At 38.4% G+C, this 18439-nt stretch overlaps 1 protein-coding gene across 2 annotated transcripts in view; it reads left to right on the top strand.

The window, feature by feature from the left end:
- Positions 1 to 505: 505 nt before the first annotated feature.
- Positions 506 to 18439, top strand: part of ILRUN (inflammation and lipid regulator with UBA-like and NBR1-like domains) — a 184588-nt gene continuing 166654 nt past the window's right edge. For both annotated transcript variants that reach the window (XM_077161532.1, XM_077161533.1), the window contains exon 1: positions 506 to 855. In XM_077161532.1, the coding sequence (XP_077017647.1) occupies positions 698 to 855 (158 nt within the window). In that variant the 5' untranslated portion in view covers positions 506 to 697. The remainder of the gene's footprint in view (positions 856 to 18439) is intronic.

Below are 18439 nucleotides of genomic sequence, written 5' to 3'. Positions count from 1 at the left end.
AAACGAGCCAGTCCTGCGCGAGGGGAAGACCTACGGTTGGGATGGTTGGGTCCGGCGTGCAATTTGCTACTTGACCTTGCCATGGTCTCTGTCCCTCCCCAGACTTCAGTTTCCTCACCTGAAAATGTAGGAGTTCCCATCGTCGAAGGACGGATCTCCAAGCTTCTTCTCCAACCAGGGCATTTAACTCCTCCCCTTGTGGGTGGAGGCGGCGGGGCGGGGCGGGGCGGGAAGCGGTCACGGCAGGAGCTACTCCCAGCCACCCGACAGTCCCCTTTCTCCTTTCTATTTCCCCACTCCCTCGCTCCACCTCGGTGAGGTCACGCGGGAGACGTCACGGGGTTGTGACGTCACTGAGGGGCGGGCCTCCCGGAGAGGAAGGGGCGGGTCTAAGCGGACGACGCTTGCGCAGTGGGCGCGGCGCGGGAGGAGGCGGAGGCGGCAGAGAAGCGAGAGGCGGCGGCGGCGGCAGAGGCGGCGGCGGCGGCGGCGCTGGGGGGGGGTGGGAGGGGGGGAGCGCGAGAGTGAGTGAGTGGCTGAGTTTACCCTTATGAGGCGGTGAGAGGCCCGGGGCCTACCTCAAAGGAGCGAGGTCACAGCGCCGGCCAGCAGCGTGCTCCCTCCCGGTTCCCGGGCCCGGCGGCGCGGCAGCGGCTCGGTTGTGAAGAGGTGGGAAAGCTGGTGTCCGGCTCCCGCCATGGAGGGCATGGACGTGGACCTGGACCCTGAGCTGATGCAGAAGTTCAGCTGCCTGGGCACCACCGACAAGGACGTGCTCATCTCCGAGTTCCAGCGGCTGCTTGGTTTTCAGCTTAACCCGGCCGGCTGCGCCTTCTTCCTGGACATGACCAACTGGTGAGCCGGCCCCGCCGCGCCAGCTCTGGCAGCGGCCTCGGGGCCCCGAGGGGAAGGGAAGGGACACCCGAGCCTGGGGGCAGGGCGGGCCAAGCGAGCAATGAGGGGCAGGCCCCTCCCGGCGCAGGGAGGGCTTGTGGGGGTGCCTCCGGGACACCGGAGAAATTTGGGGGCTGAGCCCGAATGGAGAAAGGAGTACGAGGAGAATTAGGGGCCATGGAGGGTAGGGGCGAGTACGGAAACAAGATTGAGGGGGATTCCTGAGGCTGTGCTGATAATTAGGGCCCAAGGAACGTGGGGAAAGGAAGAGGACTTGGGCAAGGAAACATCAGGGTAAACCAAAAAGAAAGAGGGCTAGAGAGCTATGGGGTTGGCTGAGAGTAAAAAAAAAAAACACAGGAAAACTGGATTTGGGGAGTGGGAAAAAAGTTGAGGTTTGTAGTTAGGGACTATGGATACAGGAATTAGGGGAAACTCCGGGGAGAATTAGTTGCTGTAGACAGCCTGGGACACGGAAAAGTTAGGAGCCGAGTAGAACAGATCGTTTGTGTGTTTGTTTCCGTCCGAGGACAGAGGGGGAAAAGGGGAGAATATGGGGAGGACAAGTGAGTATGATGAGAGAGATGACTTCTGGAAGAGTTGTGCTGGGAGAAGTAGGAACTAGTAGTGGACCTACTATTGGAGGATAAGGAGTGCTAGACCCTGGGACAGGACCTGGGAAAACTTTAGGAAAAGTTGGGGAAGAAAGATTATCTGGGGGAGGGAATTTTCTTCTTTCTGAAGAGACTGGAGCTCTCGGAGGAGGATAAATTAGGGAACTTTGGGAAAGGTCTCCAGAATTCCCGAAATGAAGATGGGCTTATCTGAAATGAAGCTGGGTTGGTAGGTGTTTAGGAAAATGGAGAGCTCAGTTTAGGCTGGGAACCAGTTATTTTTGGCATGGAGTCACCTGGTGGTATAAGCTTGAATTGGGGCAGAGGACCAATGCATTTAGCGTAAAGGAGTTTCTTGGCTTTGGAAGTAGCATTTGCTATTTTTGATAAGCAGGGTTTCCCCTTGTTCTCTGAGGAGAGGTTGAGTTCTCTCAGGGTGAGGGATGAAGTGGGAAATATTAGACTTCCCTTGAAAGAATTTCAGGTGAAGCAACTAATCTTTGGTCAGAAAGCAATGGCGTGAGTGCCCTTTGCTCCCTCTCTTGGGCATTCAGTACCCTGGCGTGTGGAATCTTGTTTCTCATGGTATCACTTGCACAACCAACCTCCCCTTGTTTCATGTCCCTTGAATGCCTCAGGCAATGCTATAAAAGAGGCTGTCCGCCTGTTATCCCACTCCTCACCTGGCTCTCTTCCATGTTTGGTGTAGTTGTGGCCACACCAAAGTTGATACATAAGTTTTTTTATTTGCACTGTTATTGGTGGGGCCTATTTTCTTGAAAATTGATTGTTTGAGTAAAAGTGGGAATGAATTTCTTGATGTTTACATAACTCTTTGAGGCATTGGAAGGAAAAAATAATCTTTAGAATTAAAGAAGGCTTTGTGGCCCCCACTTGTATCTTTTATGTTGGGGTGATTTCAGGAAGAGACTACAGCTTACTGTAGATTTCTGAACACCAGCCTGTCTTGTTTAGTATGAGAATGACAGTGGCTAATGAACACCTGAGAAAAGCTATTACTCTGGTAAAATTTGGAAGTAAAGCCATGTCTTGAGTAGTGTTGTTTTTGTAGCCTGCTTGCTTCTCATCCTCAAGTCTTCCTTGTTTACTCTAGTTCAACATAGGAAACTTGGCATACTATTCTACCAGTTTAATAGGAAAGGATCATTTATTTCTCTCCACCTCCTTGTGAGTGGTACCATAAGTTTTTCATTCTTTAGAATGACTTTAGAGTCAGTTTTGATTAGTACTATTATTATAGATACAAAACCAATATAATGAATTTTATATGCTTGAGGTATGTGTGTTTAACATCTAAGATTTTTTGTTTTTATGTTGAACCACCTTGGATATCTGGGATAAATCCCACTTGATCATGGTGTATAATTCTTTTAATGTGCTGAAGGATTTGGTTTGTTCATATTTTGTTGAGAATTTTTGCATCTATGGTCATAAGGGATATTGGTCTGTAATTTTCTTTTCTTGTGGAATCTTTATCTGGCTTTGGTATGACTGTGATGTTGACTTTATAAATGTGTGAGATGTTATTCTCAAGATTTTGAAGCAGTTTCAAGAGTTTGAGCAGGATTGGCATTAGTACTTTCTTGAAAAATTGGTAAAATTCACCGGTGAAGCCATCTGGTTCTGTTGGGAGGTGTTTTTTTTTGCATGGACAGGCACGGGGACTCAAACCCGGGTCTCCTACATGGCAGGTGAGAACTCTGCCTCTTAGCCCCAAGGCCTGCCCTGGGAGGTTTTTCACTAGTGATTTCATCTCTTTGTTGTTATTAGTCTATTTAGATCTTCCATGTTTTCTTGAGGCAATGTCAATAGTTCGTGTGTCTCTAGGAGTTTGTCCATTTAACCTAGGTTATATGTTTGCTGGCATACAATTGTTCATAGTATCCTGTTATTATGTTTTTTATTTCTGTGGGGTTGGTAGTAACGTCCTCCCTTTCATTTCTGGCTTTAGGTATTTGTGTCCTCTCTTTTTTCCTCTGTTAGTCTAGCCAAGGATTGTTGATTTTACTGATTCTTTCAAAGAACGAACTTTTGGTTTTATTGATTCTCTCCATTGTTAAGTGTTTTTTTGTTCTCTATTTTATTTATCTCTCCTCTAATCTTTGTTATTTCCTCCCCCTTCTCCTTGGGTTTAGTTTATTCTTCTTTTTCTAGATTCTTCAGTCATGAGGTTAGGTCTCTGATTTCAGATCTTTTCTAATGTAAGCAGTTAGAGCTATAAATTTACATCTCAGCACTGCCTTTGCTTCATCCCATAAGTTTTGGTATGATCTCCTTTGATTTTAATTTGCCACAAGATAGCTTCATGATTTCCCATGGGATTTCTTATTTGACCCATTGATTGTTTAAAAGTGATATTTGATTTCCACATATTTGAATTTTCCATTTCTCCCTCTGTTATTCATTCTGTTGTGGTCAGAGAAGATGCACTGTATGACTTCAGTATTTTTCAATTTATTGAGATTTGTTTCATGACTTAATATATGGTCTTTACTAGAGAATGATCATGTGCACTAGAGAAGAATGTTTATTTTGCTGCTGTTAGGTGAAGTGTTCTGTGTATGGCTGTTAGGTCTAGCTACTTTAGAGTGTCATTCAAGTCCTGTATTTCCTTATTGATCTTCTGTATGCATGTTCTATCCGTTTTTGAAAGTGGTTTATTGAAATCTCCTACTATTAATGTAGAACTGTCTATTTTTCCTTTCCAATCCGTCAATATTTGCTTCATATATTTTAGGACTCTGCTAATAGATGCATATGTATTTATAATTGTCTGGTTGAATTGACCCCTTTTATCTGATATTAGTATAGTTACCCCAGCTCTCTTGGTTACTATTTCCATTATATGCTTTTTCCATCTTTTTACTCTCCATATACTTAGGTCTTTGAATTTAGGGTGGGTCTGTTGTAAACAGCATATAGTTGGGTCATGCTTTTTTATCCATTCTACCAGTCTCTGCCAGTAACTACTGATAATGCAGGACTTTCTCTTGCCATTTTGCTATTTGGTCTTTGTAAGTCTTATACCTTTTTTATCCCTCAGTTTTTGTTAATGCCTGCTTTCATATTTGATTTTGTTTGTACCATTTTGTGTCCCTTCCCTTTTCTTTGTGTACATATTTTTTATATATTTTCTTTGTGCCTACAGTGGGGCTTAAATTTATTATCCTAAACCTATAGCAATCACATTTGATTTGATACCAAATTAGCTTTAATAGCATACTCATATGTTGTTCCTATACCCTTCAATCACACCACCTTTTTTTTTGGGGGGGGGGGGGTGCATGGTCCAGGAATCGAACCCAGGTCTCCTGCATGGAAGGCAAGCATTCTACCACTGAACTACCTGTGCACCCTACCTTTTTGTTGTACTTGTTACAAATTATATTTTTATTCATTGTGTGTCCCCAACCCATAGTTTACTGTTACTTTTTTTACATTTGCGTTTTAGAACTTGTAAGAAGTGAAAACTGGAGTTACATACCAAGAAATACAATAAGAGTATTAGTATTTATAATTACCCATATGGTTACCTTTACTGGAGGTCTTTATTTCTGCTACTCTGATCTGCTGTCTAGTGTCCTTTTCTTTTTTGATGAAGAGCTCTCTAGTATTTCTTGGAAGGCAGGTTAAGTGATGACAAACTCCCTCAGCCCTTTTTTTTGAGACTGTCTTAATATCTCCCACATTCTTGGAAGATAGTGTTGCTGGATATAAAATGCTTGGTTGGCAGTTGTTCTCTTTTAGCACTTTAAATATTTCATCCGACTGCTTTCTTGCCTTCATGGTGTCTTCATGATGAGAGATTGGCACTTAATTTTCTTGAGTTTCCATTGTACATATCATGTTGCTTTTCTCTTGTAGCTTTCAGAGTTCTCTCTTTATCTTTGACATTCAGCAGTTTGACTGCTGTGTACCCGGCATAGTTGTCTTGGAGTTTATCCTGTTTGGGGTTCCTTAGGCTTCTTGAATGTGCATATTCATGTCTTCAGGTAAAGTTGGAAAGTTTTCTGTCATTATTTCTTTGAATATTCTTTCCTCCCTTCACTTTCTTCTCTTACCGGGACTCCATACATTTGATGATGCCCCTCATGTCTCTTAGACTTATTTCACTTTTTTTCTTTCTTCTTTTTGCTCCCCAATTATCTTCAAGTTATACAATGAGTTAATACTAAAGAAAATGCCTTTTACAGTTAAAAAAAATAATGTGACTTAAAGCCAAATTACCATTTAATTGCCTGAATTCCTAAGAAACTACACCTTCATTATTCCTCTGTTAGCTCCTACCCACTGTGGAAACCTAGGACATTTTTCATTGCAATTATGTGTTCTTCAACTTTAGGATTTCTGTTTAGTTCCCTTTTAAAATTTCTACCTCTTTATTGAGACTCTCATGTTATTCATTCATTGTTTTCCTGTTATCTTTTGCTTCTTTCTTTGGTTTCCTTTATCTCCCTGAGCACACAGAATCATTTTTTAAAAAGTTATTGTCCAGTATGTCCAAAGTCTGGTCTTCTTTGTTGATGGTTTCTGTAATTTTACCTGGTTCCTTTGGGTGGGCCATCATTTCCTATTTCTTTGTATTTTTTTAATCTTTTTTTGCACACTGTACATTTTAATATTTTAAAGTGTTAGCTCAGAGACTCTAAGCTATCTGCTCTTTAAGTTGGTATGTGATAACTAATGATGTGACAGATTTCTTTGAGTGCCAAGAGCCAACAAAAACAGACTGACACAAAAACACCTTTTACAGTCTTTGAATTGGCCGGTGTTCTCCTCTTTGTATCCCTCATATCAAGAAGAAAAACCCAAAATAAATGTGAAGTGCAGGGTCTTTTCTGAGCCTATGTCTTCTCTTCAGCTTCTGCTTGCTTGTGGCTTAGGAATTCCCCCATTTACAAGAATTGGAATGCTTCCTCTCCTCCCTATGAAATAGACTTTTCACTCCATCCTGGGTGCTCTGTTGTATGACTTAAAAGCAGGTAATTTTTGTGCAAAGCTGTCTTGACTTGTTTCTTACACTACTTTAGCCATCTCTAAGCTGCTTCTGCCACAAGATAAGTTCTCAGGGTGAGCCTGAGAAGAGTTTTCTGGTCCAGTCTGTAAGACTCCCCTCTAATAGACTGGCACCAATGCACGGATATCCCAGTATGTGGAGAGGGATTTTTTGCTGTATTGGCTACAGGGCAAGGGACCCATAATGGGAGTGTAGGCTGGCTCTCCACATCATTTGGGGTATGGGGTATGGGAGGGGCCAGTAAGGACACCATGAACTTCCCTACCATTTTCAAGGTGTGTTTTCTTGATTTGGCCCTTATTTAGTTACTAGGATCCTTTAGTTGTTTTCCAGAGTTTTTTTTTTTTTTTTTTATTAATTAAAAAAAGAATTAACAAAACAATTAGAAATCATTCCAATCTACATGTACAATCAGTAATTCTTAATAACATCACATAGTTGCATATTCATCATTTCTTAGTACATTTGTATCGATTTAGAAAAAGAAATAAAAAGACAGCAGAATAAGAATTAAAACAATAATAGAAAGAAAAAAAAACAAAAAAAACAAAAACAAAAAACCTATACCTCACATGCAGCTTCATTCAGTGTTTTAACATAATTGCATTACAATTGGGTAGTATTGTGCTGTCCATTTCTGAGTTTTTATATCCAGTCCCGTTGTACAGTCTGTATCCCTTCATCTCCAATTATCCCTTCTCTTTTTTTTTTTTTTTTTTAATTAACGGAAAAAAAGAAATTAACCCAACATTTAGAGATCATACCATTCTACACATGCAATCATTAATTCTTAACATCATCACATAGATGCATGAACATCATCACATAGATGCATGATCATCATTTCTTAGTACATTTGCATTGGTTTAGAAGAACTAGCAACATAACTGAAAAAGATATAGAATGTTAATATAGAGAAAAAAATAAAAGTAATAATAGTAAAATCAAATCAAAACAAAACAAAACAAAACAAAAACCTATAGCTCAGATGCAGCTTCATTCAGTGTTTTAACATGATTACTTTACAATTAGGTATTATTGTGCTGTCCATTTTTGAGTTTTTATATCTAGTTCTGTTGCACAGTCTGTATCCCTTCAGCTTCAATTACCCATTGTCTTACCCTGTTTCTAACTCCTGCTGAACTCTGTTACCAATGACATATTTCAAGTTTATTCTCGAATGTCCGTTCACATCAGTGGGACCATACAGTATTTGTCCTTTAGTTTTTGGCTGGATTCACTCAGCATAATATTCTCTAGGTCCATCCATGTTATTACATGGTTCATAAGTTTATCTTGTCTTAAAGCTGCATAATATTCCATCGTATGTATATACCACAGTTTGTTTAGCCACTCTTCTCTTGATGGAGATTTTGGCTGTTTCCATCTCTTTGCAATTGTAAATAATGCTGCTATAAACATTGGTGTGCAAATGTCCGTTTGTGTCTTTGCCCTTAAGTCCTTTGAGTAGATACCTAGCAGTGGTATTGCTGGGTCGTATGGCAATTCTATATTCAGCTTTTTGAGGAACTGCCAAACTGCCTTCCACAGTGGTTGCACCCTTTGACATTCCCACCAACAGTGGATAAGTGTGCCTCTTTCTCCGCATCCTCTCCAGCACTTGTCATTTTCTGTTTTGTTGATAATGGCCATTCTGGTGGGTGTGAGATGATATCTCATTGTGGTTTTGATTTGCATTTCTCTAATGGCCAGGGACATTGAGCATCTCTTCATGTGCCTCTTGGCCATCCGTATTTCCTCTTCTGAGAGGTGTCTGTTCAAGTCTTTTTCCCATTTTGTAATTGGGTTGGCTGTCTTTTTGTTGTTGAGATGAACAATCTCTTTATAAATTCTGGATACTAGACCTTTATCTGATATATCATTTCCAAATATTGTCTCCCATTGTGAAGGCTGTCTTTCTACTTTCTTGATGAAGTTCTTTGATGCACAAAAGTGTTTAATTTTGAGGAGTTCCCATTTATTTATTTCCTTCTTCAGTGCTCTTGCTTTAGGTTTAAGGTCCATAAAACCGCCTCCAATTGTAAGATCCATAAGATATCTCCCAACATTTTCCTCTAACTGTTTTATGGTCTTAGACCTAATGTTTAGATCTTTGATCCATTTTGAGTTAACTTTTGTATAGGGTGTGAGAGATGGGTCTTCTTTCATTCTTTTGCATATGGATATCCAGTTCCCTAGGCACCATTTATTGAAGAGACTGCTCTGTCCCAGGTGAGTTGGCTTGACTGCCTTATCAAAGATCAAATGTCCATAGATGAGAGGGTCTATATCTGAGCACTCTATTCGATTCCATTGGTCGATATATCTATCTTTATGCCAATACCATGCTGTTTTGACCACTGTGGCTTCATAATATGCCTTAAAGTCAGGCAGCGCGAGACCTCCAGCTTCGTTTTTTTTTCCTCAAGATGTTTTTAGCAATTCGGGGCACCCTGCCCTTCCAGATAAGTTTGCTTATTGGTTTTTCTATTTCTGAAAAATAAGTTGTTGGGATTTTGATTGGTATTGCATTGAATCTGTAAATCAATTTAGGTAGGATTGACATCTTAACTATATTTAGTCTTCCAATCCATGAACACGGTATGCCCTTCCATCTATTTAGGTCTTCTGTGATTTCTTTTAGCAGTTTTTTGTAGTTTTCTTTATATAGGTTTTTTGTCTCTTTAGTTAAATTTATTCCTAGGTATTTTATTCTTTTAGTTGCAATTGTAAATGGGATTCGTTTCTTGATTTCCCCCTCAGCTTGTTCATTACTAGTGTATAGAAATGCTACAGATTTTTGAATGTTGATCTTGTAACCTGCTACTTTGCTGTACTCATTTATTAGCTCTAGTAGTTTTGTTGTGGATTTTTCCAGGTTTTCGACGTATAGTATCATATCGTCTGCAAACAGTGATAGTTTTACTTCTTCCTTTCCAATTTTGATGCCTTGTATTTCTTTTTCTTGTCTAATTGCTCTGGCTAGAACCTCCAACACAATGTTGAATAATAGTGGTGATAGTGGACATCCTTGTCTTGTTCCTGATCTTAGGGGGAAAGTTTTCAATTTTTCCCCATTGAGGATGATATTAGCTGTGGGTTTTTCATATATTCCCTCTATCATTTTAAGGAAGTTCCCTTGTATTCCTATCTTTTGAAGTGTTTTCAACAGGAAAGGATGTTGAATCTTGTCGAATGCCTTCTCTGCATCAATTGAGATGATCATGTGATTTTTCTGCTTTGATTTGTTGATATGGTGTATTACATTAATTGATTTTCTTATGTTGAACCATCCTTGCATACCTGGGATGAATCCTACTTGGTCATGATGTATAATTCTTTTAATGTGTTGTTGGATACGATTTGCTAGAATTTTATTGAGGATTTTTGCATCTGTATTCATTAGAGAGATTGGTCTGTAGTTTTCTTTTTTTGTAATATCTTTGCCTGGTTTTGGTATGAGGGTGATGTTGGCTTCATAGAATGAATTAGGTAGTTTTCCCTCCACTTCGATTTTTTTGAAGAGTTTGAAGAGAATTGGTACTAATTCTTTCTGGAACGTTTGGTAGAATTCACATGTGAAGCCATCTGGTCCTGGACTTTTCTTTTTAGGAAGCTTTTGAATGACTAATTCAATTTCTTTACTTGTGATTGGTTTGTTGAGGTCATCTATGTCTTCTTGAGTCAAAGTTGGTTGTTCATGTCTTTCCAGGAACCCGTCCATTTCCTCTAAATTGTTGTATTTATTAGCGTAAAGTTGTTCATAGTATCCTGTTATTACCTCCTTTATTTCTGTGAGGTCAGTAGTTATGTCTCCTCTTCCATTTCTGATCTTATTTATTTGCATCCTCTCTCTTCTTCTTTTTGTCAATCTTGCTAAGGGCCCATCAATCTTATTGATTTTCTCATAGAACCAACTTCTGGCCTTATTGATTTTCTCTATTGTTTTCATGTTTTCAATTTCATTTATTTGTGCTCTAATCTTTGTTATTTCTTTCCTTTTGCTTGCTTTGGGGTTAGCTTGCTGTTCTTTCTCCAGTTCTTCCAAATGGATAGTTAATTCCTGAATTTTTGCCTTTTCTTCTTTTCTGATATAGGCATTTAGAGCAATAAATTTCCCTCTTAGCACTGCCTTTGCTGCGTCCCATAAGTTTTGATATGTTGTGTTTTCATTTTCATTCGCCTCGAGGTATTTGCTAATTTCTCTTGCAATTTCTTCTTTGACCCAGTCGTTGTTTAAGAGTGTGTTGTTGAGCCTCCACGTATTTGTGAATTTTCTGGGACTCTGCCTATTATTGATTTCCAACATCATTCCTTTATGGTCCGAGAAAGTGTTGTGTAAGATTTCAATCTTTTTAAATTTGTTGAGACTTGCTTTGTGACCCAGCATATGGTCTATCTTTGAGAATGATCCATGAGCACTTGAGAAAAAGGTGTATCCTGCTGTTGTGGGATGTAATGTCCTATAAATGTCTATTAAGTCTAGTTCATTTATAGTAATATTCAGATTCTCTATGTCTTTGTTGATCCTCTGTCTAGATGTTCTGTCCCTTGATGAGAGTGGTGAGTTGAAGTCTCCAACTATTATGGTATATGAGTCTATTTCCCTTTTCAGTGTTTGCAGTATATTCCTCACGTATTTTGGGGCATTCTGATTCGGTGCGTAAATATTTATGATTGTTATGTCTTCTTGTTTAATTGTTCCTTTTATTAGTATATAGTGTCCTTCTTTGTCTCTTTTAACTGTTTTACATTTGAAGTCTAATTTGTTGGATATTAGTATAGCCACTCCTGCTCTTTTCTGGTTGTTATTTGCATGAAATATCTTTTCCCAACCTTTCACTTTCAACCTATGTTTATCTTTGGGTCTAAGATGTGTTTCCTGTAGACAGCATATCGAAGGATCCTGTTTTTTAATCCATTCTGCCAATCTATGTCTTTTGATTGGGGAATTCAGTCCATTGACATTTAGTGTTATTACTGTTTGGATAATATTTTCCTCCAACATTTTGCCTTTTGTATTATATATATCATATCTGATTTTCCTTCTTTCTACACTCTTTTCCATATCTCTCTCTTCTGTCTTTTTGTATCTGACTCTAGTGCTCCCTTTAGTATTTCTTGCAGAGCTGGTCTCTTGGTCACGAATTCTTTCAGTGACTTTTTGTCTGAGAATGTTTTAATTTCTCCCTCATTTTTGAAGGATAATTTTGCTGGATATAGGAGTCTTGGTTGGCAGTTTTTCTCTTTTAGTATTTTAAATATATCATCCCACTGTCTTCTAGCTTCCATGGTTTCTGCTGAGAAATCTACACATAGTCTTATTGGGTTTCCCTTGTATGTGATGGATTGTTTTTCTCTTGCTGCTTTCAAGATCCTCTCTTTCTCATTGACCTCTGACATTCTAACTAGTAAGTGTCTTGGAGAACGCCTATTTGGGTCTAATCTCTTTGGGGTGCGCTGCACTTCTTGGATCTGTAATTTTAGGTCTTTCATAAGAGTTGGGAAATTTTCAGTGATAATTTCTTCCATTAGTTTTTCTCCTCCTTTTCCCTTCTCTTCTCCTTCTGGGACACCCACAACACGTATATTTGTGCGGTTCATATTGTCCTTGAGTTCCCTGATACCCTGTTCAAATTTTTCCATTCTTTTCCCTATAGTTTCTGTTTCTTTTTGGAATTCAGATGTTCCATCCTCCAAATCACTAATTCTATCTTCTGTCTCTTTAAATCTATCATTGTAGCTATTCATTATTTTTTCTATGTTTGCTACTTTATCCTTCACTTCCATAAGTTCTGCGATTTGTTTTTTCAGTTTTTCTATTTCTTCTTTATGTTCAGCCCATGTCCTCTTCATGTCCTCCCTCAATTTATCGATTTCATTTTTGAAGAGGTTTTCCATTTCTGTTCGTATATTCAGCATTAGTTGTCTCAGCTCTTGTGTCTCATTTGAGCTATTGGTTTGTTCCTTTGACTGAGCCATATTCTCAATCTTTTGAGCGTGGACAGTTATCTTCTGCTGCTGGCGTCTGGGCATTTATTCAGATTTCTCTTGGTGTTGGACCCAGCAAGGTTGTAATATTTTTCTGTGAAATCTCTGGGTTCTGTTTTTCTTATCCTGCCCAGTAGGTGGCGCTCGTGGCACACGTTTGTCTGCGGGTCCCACCAGTAAAAGGTGCTGTGGGACCTTTAACTTTGGAAAACTCTCGCCGTCCTGGGGGTTCGCTAGCCGAAGCGGCTTGAGCCGGCCCAGGGTCCGAACGCAGGGACGGTGTCCGAACGCAGGGAGGGTGTCCGAACGCAGGGAGGGTTGCTGGTCGCCGCAGCCAGGGAAAGAGCCCCTCCGAATTTCCTAGTCGGCCCTGGGCAACAAGCGTGGCGGGAGGGCGCCAGCGGCAGCGGCCCGCCCGAGAGAGTGCACGTTCCCCGGGAGTCACGGGTTTGGAAGGGGCCTCCCCCACCCGTCACCGTTCTCCGCGGCCTGGGGGTTTCCGATCCAATTCTCTCAGTTGGTCCGGGGGCTGCGCGTGGTGTGGGCGCCAGTCGCCTTGGTTTCAGGGGTCCAGAGTTTTAAGGAAGATAATTCTTCAGTTTTTGCTGGTTGTTCAAAGTTCCTATGGCGGAACAGCACCCTGATGTGCCTTGGGCTGCCATCAGTTTTAAGATTGTAAAAAATGAGGAGTAGGTGATGCCTAGTGTGGCTAAGAATCAATAACTTAAAAATATAGTTGGACCTTAAAATTTTAATTTATTTTTTTAAAATTAAAAAATAACTAAACCTGAAGATATGATTAGCATGTATACTGTACTGATGACATGTGATCTCTATATAAAATAAGGTATAGTACATTTCTCAGCAAAGGAGTGAACCATTAAAAAATGTGTTTGGGTTTTAAAGCAGATTACAACAATTTCTGCTTTAGTAGTTTCTTAGAAATTCAGGCAATTAAGTGATAATTTGGCTTTAAGCCACATTACCTTATTTTTTTTTTACTGTAAAAGACATTTTCTTTAGTATTAATTCATTATATAATGAAACATCTTCTGTGAACTGAAGGTAGGAAGGCTTACCACTCTTTTCTTTCTTATGAATCTAGTTAACTCCAAAGTAGTATTCTACCTTGATTCCTGTGTTAAGCTGCTTGTGTTCCTCTTAATGGATTTTTGTTTTAAACAAACATACATCATAATTACTAAAATCTAATTAAAATACATACATGCATGCATACAAATCAAATTATTTGTGTGTGCTGTTGAAGTAAATATTTAAATTTTAGAGATGTGTTGTTTTATGTGTCAGTTAATGTCTAATTTTGGAAACTGTTGAAATAGTTCTAACACAGGTAGGCACAATCTCCGAAATTGCTATGGTTAACCTGTTGATTTAGAGATGATTAACCTTCCTGTGACTCCATAAGTGTCTGCTTAGATTGTTGTAGTAAATAACCACCATTTAGTTGTTCGAAGAGTGTACAAGTAGTCTGGTAAATTAAAAAGTATTATTTAAAATGAAGACCACGTGTCTTCTAAAATGAAGCCAAGTTTGGAAAGACTATGCTTTTGTTTTTGAAAATAAGAATTTATTTTTTGTTGCTTTTGTTGAAAAACTGACTAACTTATTTTGGCTTTATAAATTTTCTACCCTGGTTAATAACAGTTTTGTTTTGTTTTTTCACTCTTAAGTTGGGTGTGCATTATGCAGATACTTTCTTTGTTTAATTTAGAACCAGGTATTGTTTTAGTTTGAGCATTTTTGCATTGTTTATACCTGAGCTGGCAGCTTTGCCACTGGAGATTTGTGAAACTCCCTTTGAACAAAGCAATCTATTTTCAGTTTCTTAGTGAGTGCATGAAATGAATAAATGTTGTGGTGAAAAGTAAACCAATGTCTGAAGCTAAAGTGAAATGATTATAGATTAATATGACTTTCTACACATGGAATGTCTTGGACAGACACTATTAGGCTGTGAATATAGAATTTGGAACCTAAAATTGTAAGTGATTGTCTAGTTCAGAATTGCACCTTCCAAGATAGCTCTCTGTCCTATTCTTGAATCCTTAAGGACAGAGATTTGCAGGATACCTTATTACAGCGTTTTGTTAGTTTTCTGGTTAGTTTCTCTTGTTGAAGTTTAAACTTTTTTTATTTGCTTATGTCCTTGGAGATGGAGACTATCTAATAAACACCTTCCTTAAGATGTCAGAAAACTTCTAGTAATTCCAGTCACTAAAAACTTTCAACCATTTAAAATTTAAACATTTAATTTAATGACTTTTCATCCTTTAATTCAGTTTAATTGCTTTTCCCTTACCCCCAGAGGAAACCAGCAGGGTTCAGAAGAGACCTTGCATAAGATTTAAACTTCTGGCTGTCAGAGTCACTTTTTTTTCTGTTGTTTTTGTATTAAAAATGAGTTACTCTTTAGTATTTGTGACAAGGGCAAATAACCCTTCTAGATGTTTAGAGGAATGCATTTAGAAGTGAGTTAAGTTCTGGCCTTATTTTTCAATAAAGGTGTAGATAAAATATCTTCTAGCATAAAGTCAACTTTGGCTATTTTTCTCCCTCCTCCTATTCAGTAAGCGAGTACTTTGCAGTTTTAGTGTTGCAACATCTTAGATTGCCTTGAGGAATCTTCAGGAAGCAGTATATATTTTTCAGAATACTACATATGCTCATCATGGTTGGAGCAGATGTTTTCTAGAAAAGTAACTCACGAAAACCGTTTTTGAAAATAATCTGTATTAACTATCAACATTATCAGAGATACCCTACTGAATAAAATAAAGGTATAACCACAAAGCAAAAAGTGAATTCACAATCTAGATGTGAAAATCACTTTCATCTCTTATTTGACTTCACAGTGCCTCCTTTCCTGGTTTTAACCATTTTCTTAGTCACTCCTGTGCTAAACGAATTTCTGATCTTCTTTCTGGTTTAAATGTTTGAATCTAGGAAAAGTCCCTTCATGTCAGAGATTAATCTCTTAGTACTGGTTTCCTTAAAAAAAAAAAAAAAAGAAGCTTGCCAAGCAACAGTGTTAGAAGAGGCCAAAGAAGAATTGTATAGTGTTAAGTAATAGGGTATATTTCTCAAAAGATTGGGAGTTCTTGCTCTGGACAATATTCAGGTAAATTTTCCTTTCTGTTTGTGTTCATTGAGTGGCAACCTCAACTTGGGGCTCTTGGTATAAAATAAAATAGTTTACAAATAGAACAGCAGATTTACTTTAGTTTTAAAGAAACTGTAAAAACTAATAAACTTCTTTATTGTTCTGCAGGAAATCTTTTATTGTACTATTACTGTGGGACTTGATATATATATATATATTTTCAATCTACTCAATTTATTTTAACCTTTGTTCCCCCATTATGTTTATTTTTTTGTCCATATTTTTTATTCCTCTCTGCATACCGTAGATAAAAGGAGCATCAGATGCAAGGTTCTCATAATCACACAGTCACATTGCAAAAGCTATATTATATTATTATACAGTCATCTTCAAGAGACATGACTATTGGAACATAGCACTACAGTTTCAGGTACTTCCCTCTAGCCACTCTTAATACACCATAAACTAAAAAGAAAACATCTGTATAATGCATAAGAATAACCTCCAGAATAATCTGGACTCTGTTTGAAATCTCTCAGCCACCAACACTTTATTTTGTCTTATTTCTCTCTTCCCCTTTTTGGTTAAGGTTTTCTCAATCCCTTGATGCTGAGTCCTACTTCATTCTAGAATTTCTGTCCCACATTGCCAGGGAGGTTTACACCCCTAGGAGTCATGTCCACAAAGAGAAGGGGAGGGCAGTGAGTTTGCTTGCCGTGTTGGCTGAGAGAGAAAGGGGTGAGGGGCTTGATATTCTGATCATAGATCAAGTTAGAAGTAATTTCTGGTATAGCCAGCATGGGCAGAGGTGGTTTCCTTATAACCTCCCAGCTTTCCGTTTTCCACCAAAAACTACTGACCAGGCAGTGTTTAAACAGATGAATTTTGGATAGACCCCTAGCAGGTGCTGTAATACAAAAGCAGAAGAAAACCTCTATCATAATTTGCTCTTTATAGGGAATATCAGGTGCCTCCAATTATCAGAGAAATGTTGCAGGATAATAGAGAGGAAACATTCACATATTAACACTGAGAATTAGCTGAGTAAGAATTCAGAACAGGTAGGAGGATTGAGTTGGATAGTTAGTGATTCACAAAGATGTGAATGCTTTGTTTGGACAAATTGCTTTTTTAGAAGTTGAGTTTTGAAATGGTTGAGGAATTTGAATTGATGGAAAACTGCATATTATTGTAGATAGAGTAGCTGAAGTGAAACTGGGAAGGAGCAAATGGAGCAGGGACCATCTAGAAGATTGGCTTGGCTAGAATGTGTTTATGGGTTCTGGAATGATAAGATACGGAGCTTAGTTTAAAGAAATCTTTTTTAGTTAAGATTTGTTTGTTTTGGAGTATTATTGAGGTTTTTTTTTTTCCCTTCATTGAGGTGAAATTGAGATAATGTAACAGTAATGATTTTAAAGTTAATTATTCAGTGGCATTTGAAACATTCATAATATTGTACAACCACCTACTCTATTTAGATCCAGCATATTTTCATCACCCAGAAGGGAAATCCTGCACCCATGAAGCAGTTGCTCCTCATTATCTCTTCCTCTCAGCTCCTTGTACCACCAGTCTGTGTTTGTCTCTATGGATTTAGCAATTCTGGATATTTCATATAAATGGAATTATACAATATCTGACCTTTTGTGTTTTATTTCTTTTACTGGTTCATCTACATAGTATGTATCAATACGTCATTTGCTTTTTATGGCTGAATAGTGTTCCATTGTCTGTGTATATACCACAATTTGTTTTATCTGTTCATCCATTGATGGACATTTGGGCTATTTCCACCTTTTGGCTTTTATGAATAGTGGTTCTGTGAATGTGTGTGTACACATACTTATTTGCATAATTGTTCTAAATTCTTTTACTAGGAGTGGAATTGCTGGGTAATATGGTAACTCTATGTTTAACTTTTGAAGAACTGCCAAACTGTTTTCCACAGTGGCTGTACTGTTTCAGATTCTGACCAGCAGTGTATATGATGGTTCCAGTGTCTCCATATCCTCACCAACATTTATTATTTTCCCTTTTTTTGTAGCCATCCTAGTGGATGTGACATGGTACCCAAATGTTATTTGATTTGCATTTCCCTAATAACTAATGCTATTGTGCATCTTTTTATGTACTTTTTGGCTATTTGTTTATCTTTGGAGCAATGCCTATTCAAGTCCTTTGGCCATTTTTAAATATGGTTTTTGTCTTTTTGTTGTTCAGTTGTAGCAATTTTAGATACTAGACCCTTATCAGATTTATAATTTGCAAATAATTTCTCCCATTCTATAAGTTGCCCTTTTTACTTTATTGATAGTCTTTCAGTGCACAAAATTTTAAAATTTTTATCAAGTCCAGTCTCTCTAGTTTTTCTTTTGTTGCTCATGAATTTGGTATTATGTTTAAGAATCCATTGCCAAATTCCATGGTCATGAAGTTTTGCCACTATGTTTTCTTCTAAGAGTTTTATTATTTCATTACTTATATTTAGCTTGTTGATCCATTTGAGTTAATTTTTTTCCTGCAAAATTTTTTTTTGAGTCTTCATTCTTTTGTTTAATCATTTACTCATTTAACAAACATTGAGCATCTCCTATGTACAGGCACTTGTTCATGGGAACATATTGTAAGCAAAATTGACATGGCTTTTGCCCTCATGGGATCTGTAGTCTTTAGGGGAGAGGTGAAAATGAATCAAATGATCATTCACCTGAGTCAAAAACAGAGTCACATGCTTTGAAGGAAAGATCCACGGTGTTATATGAGGAGGCACTGTCTTAA

The sequence above is a fragment of the Tamandua tetradactyla genome, chromosome 5, assembly GCF_023851605.1.
Source record: "Tamandua tetradactyla isolate mTamTet1 chromosome 5, mTamTet1.pri, whole genome shotgun sequence".
Lineage (NCBI taxonomy): Eukaryota > Metazoa > Chordata > Mammalia > Pilosa > Myrmecophagidae > Tamandua > Tamandua tetradactyla.
Note: the sequence above shows the minus strand (reverse complement) of the source record. Positions and strands in the feature narration are given on the sequence as shown.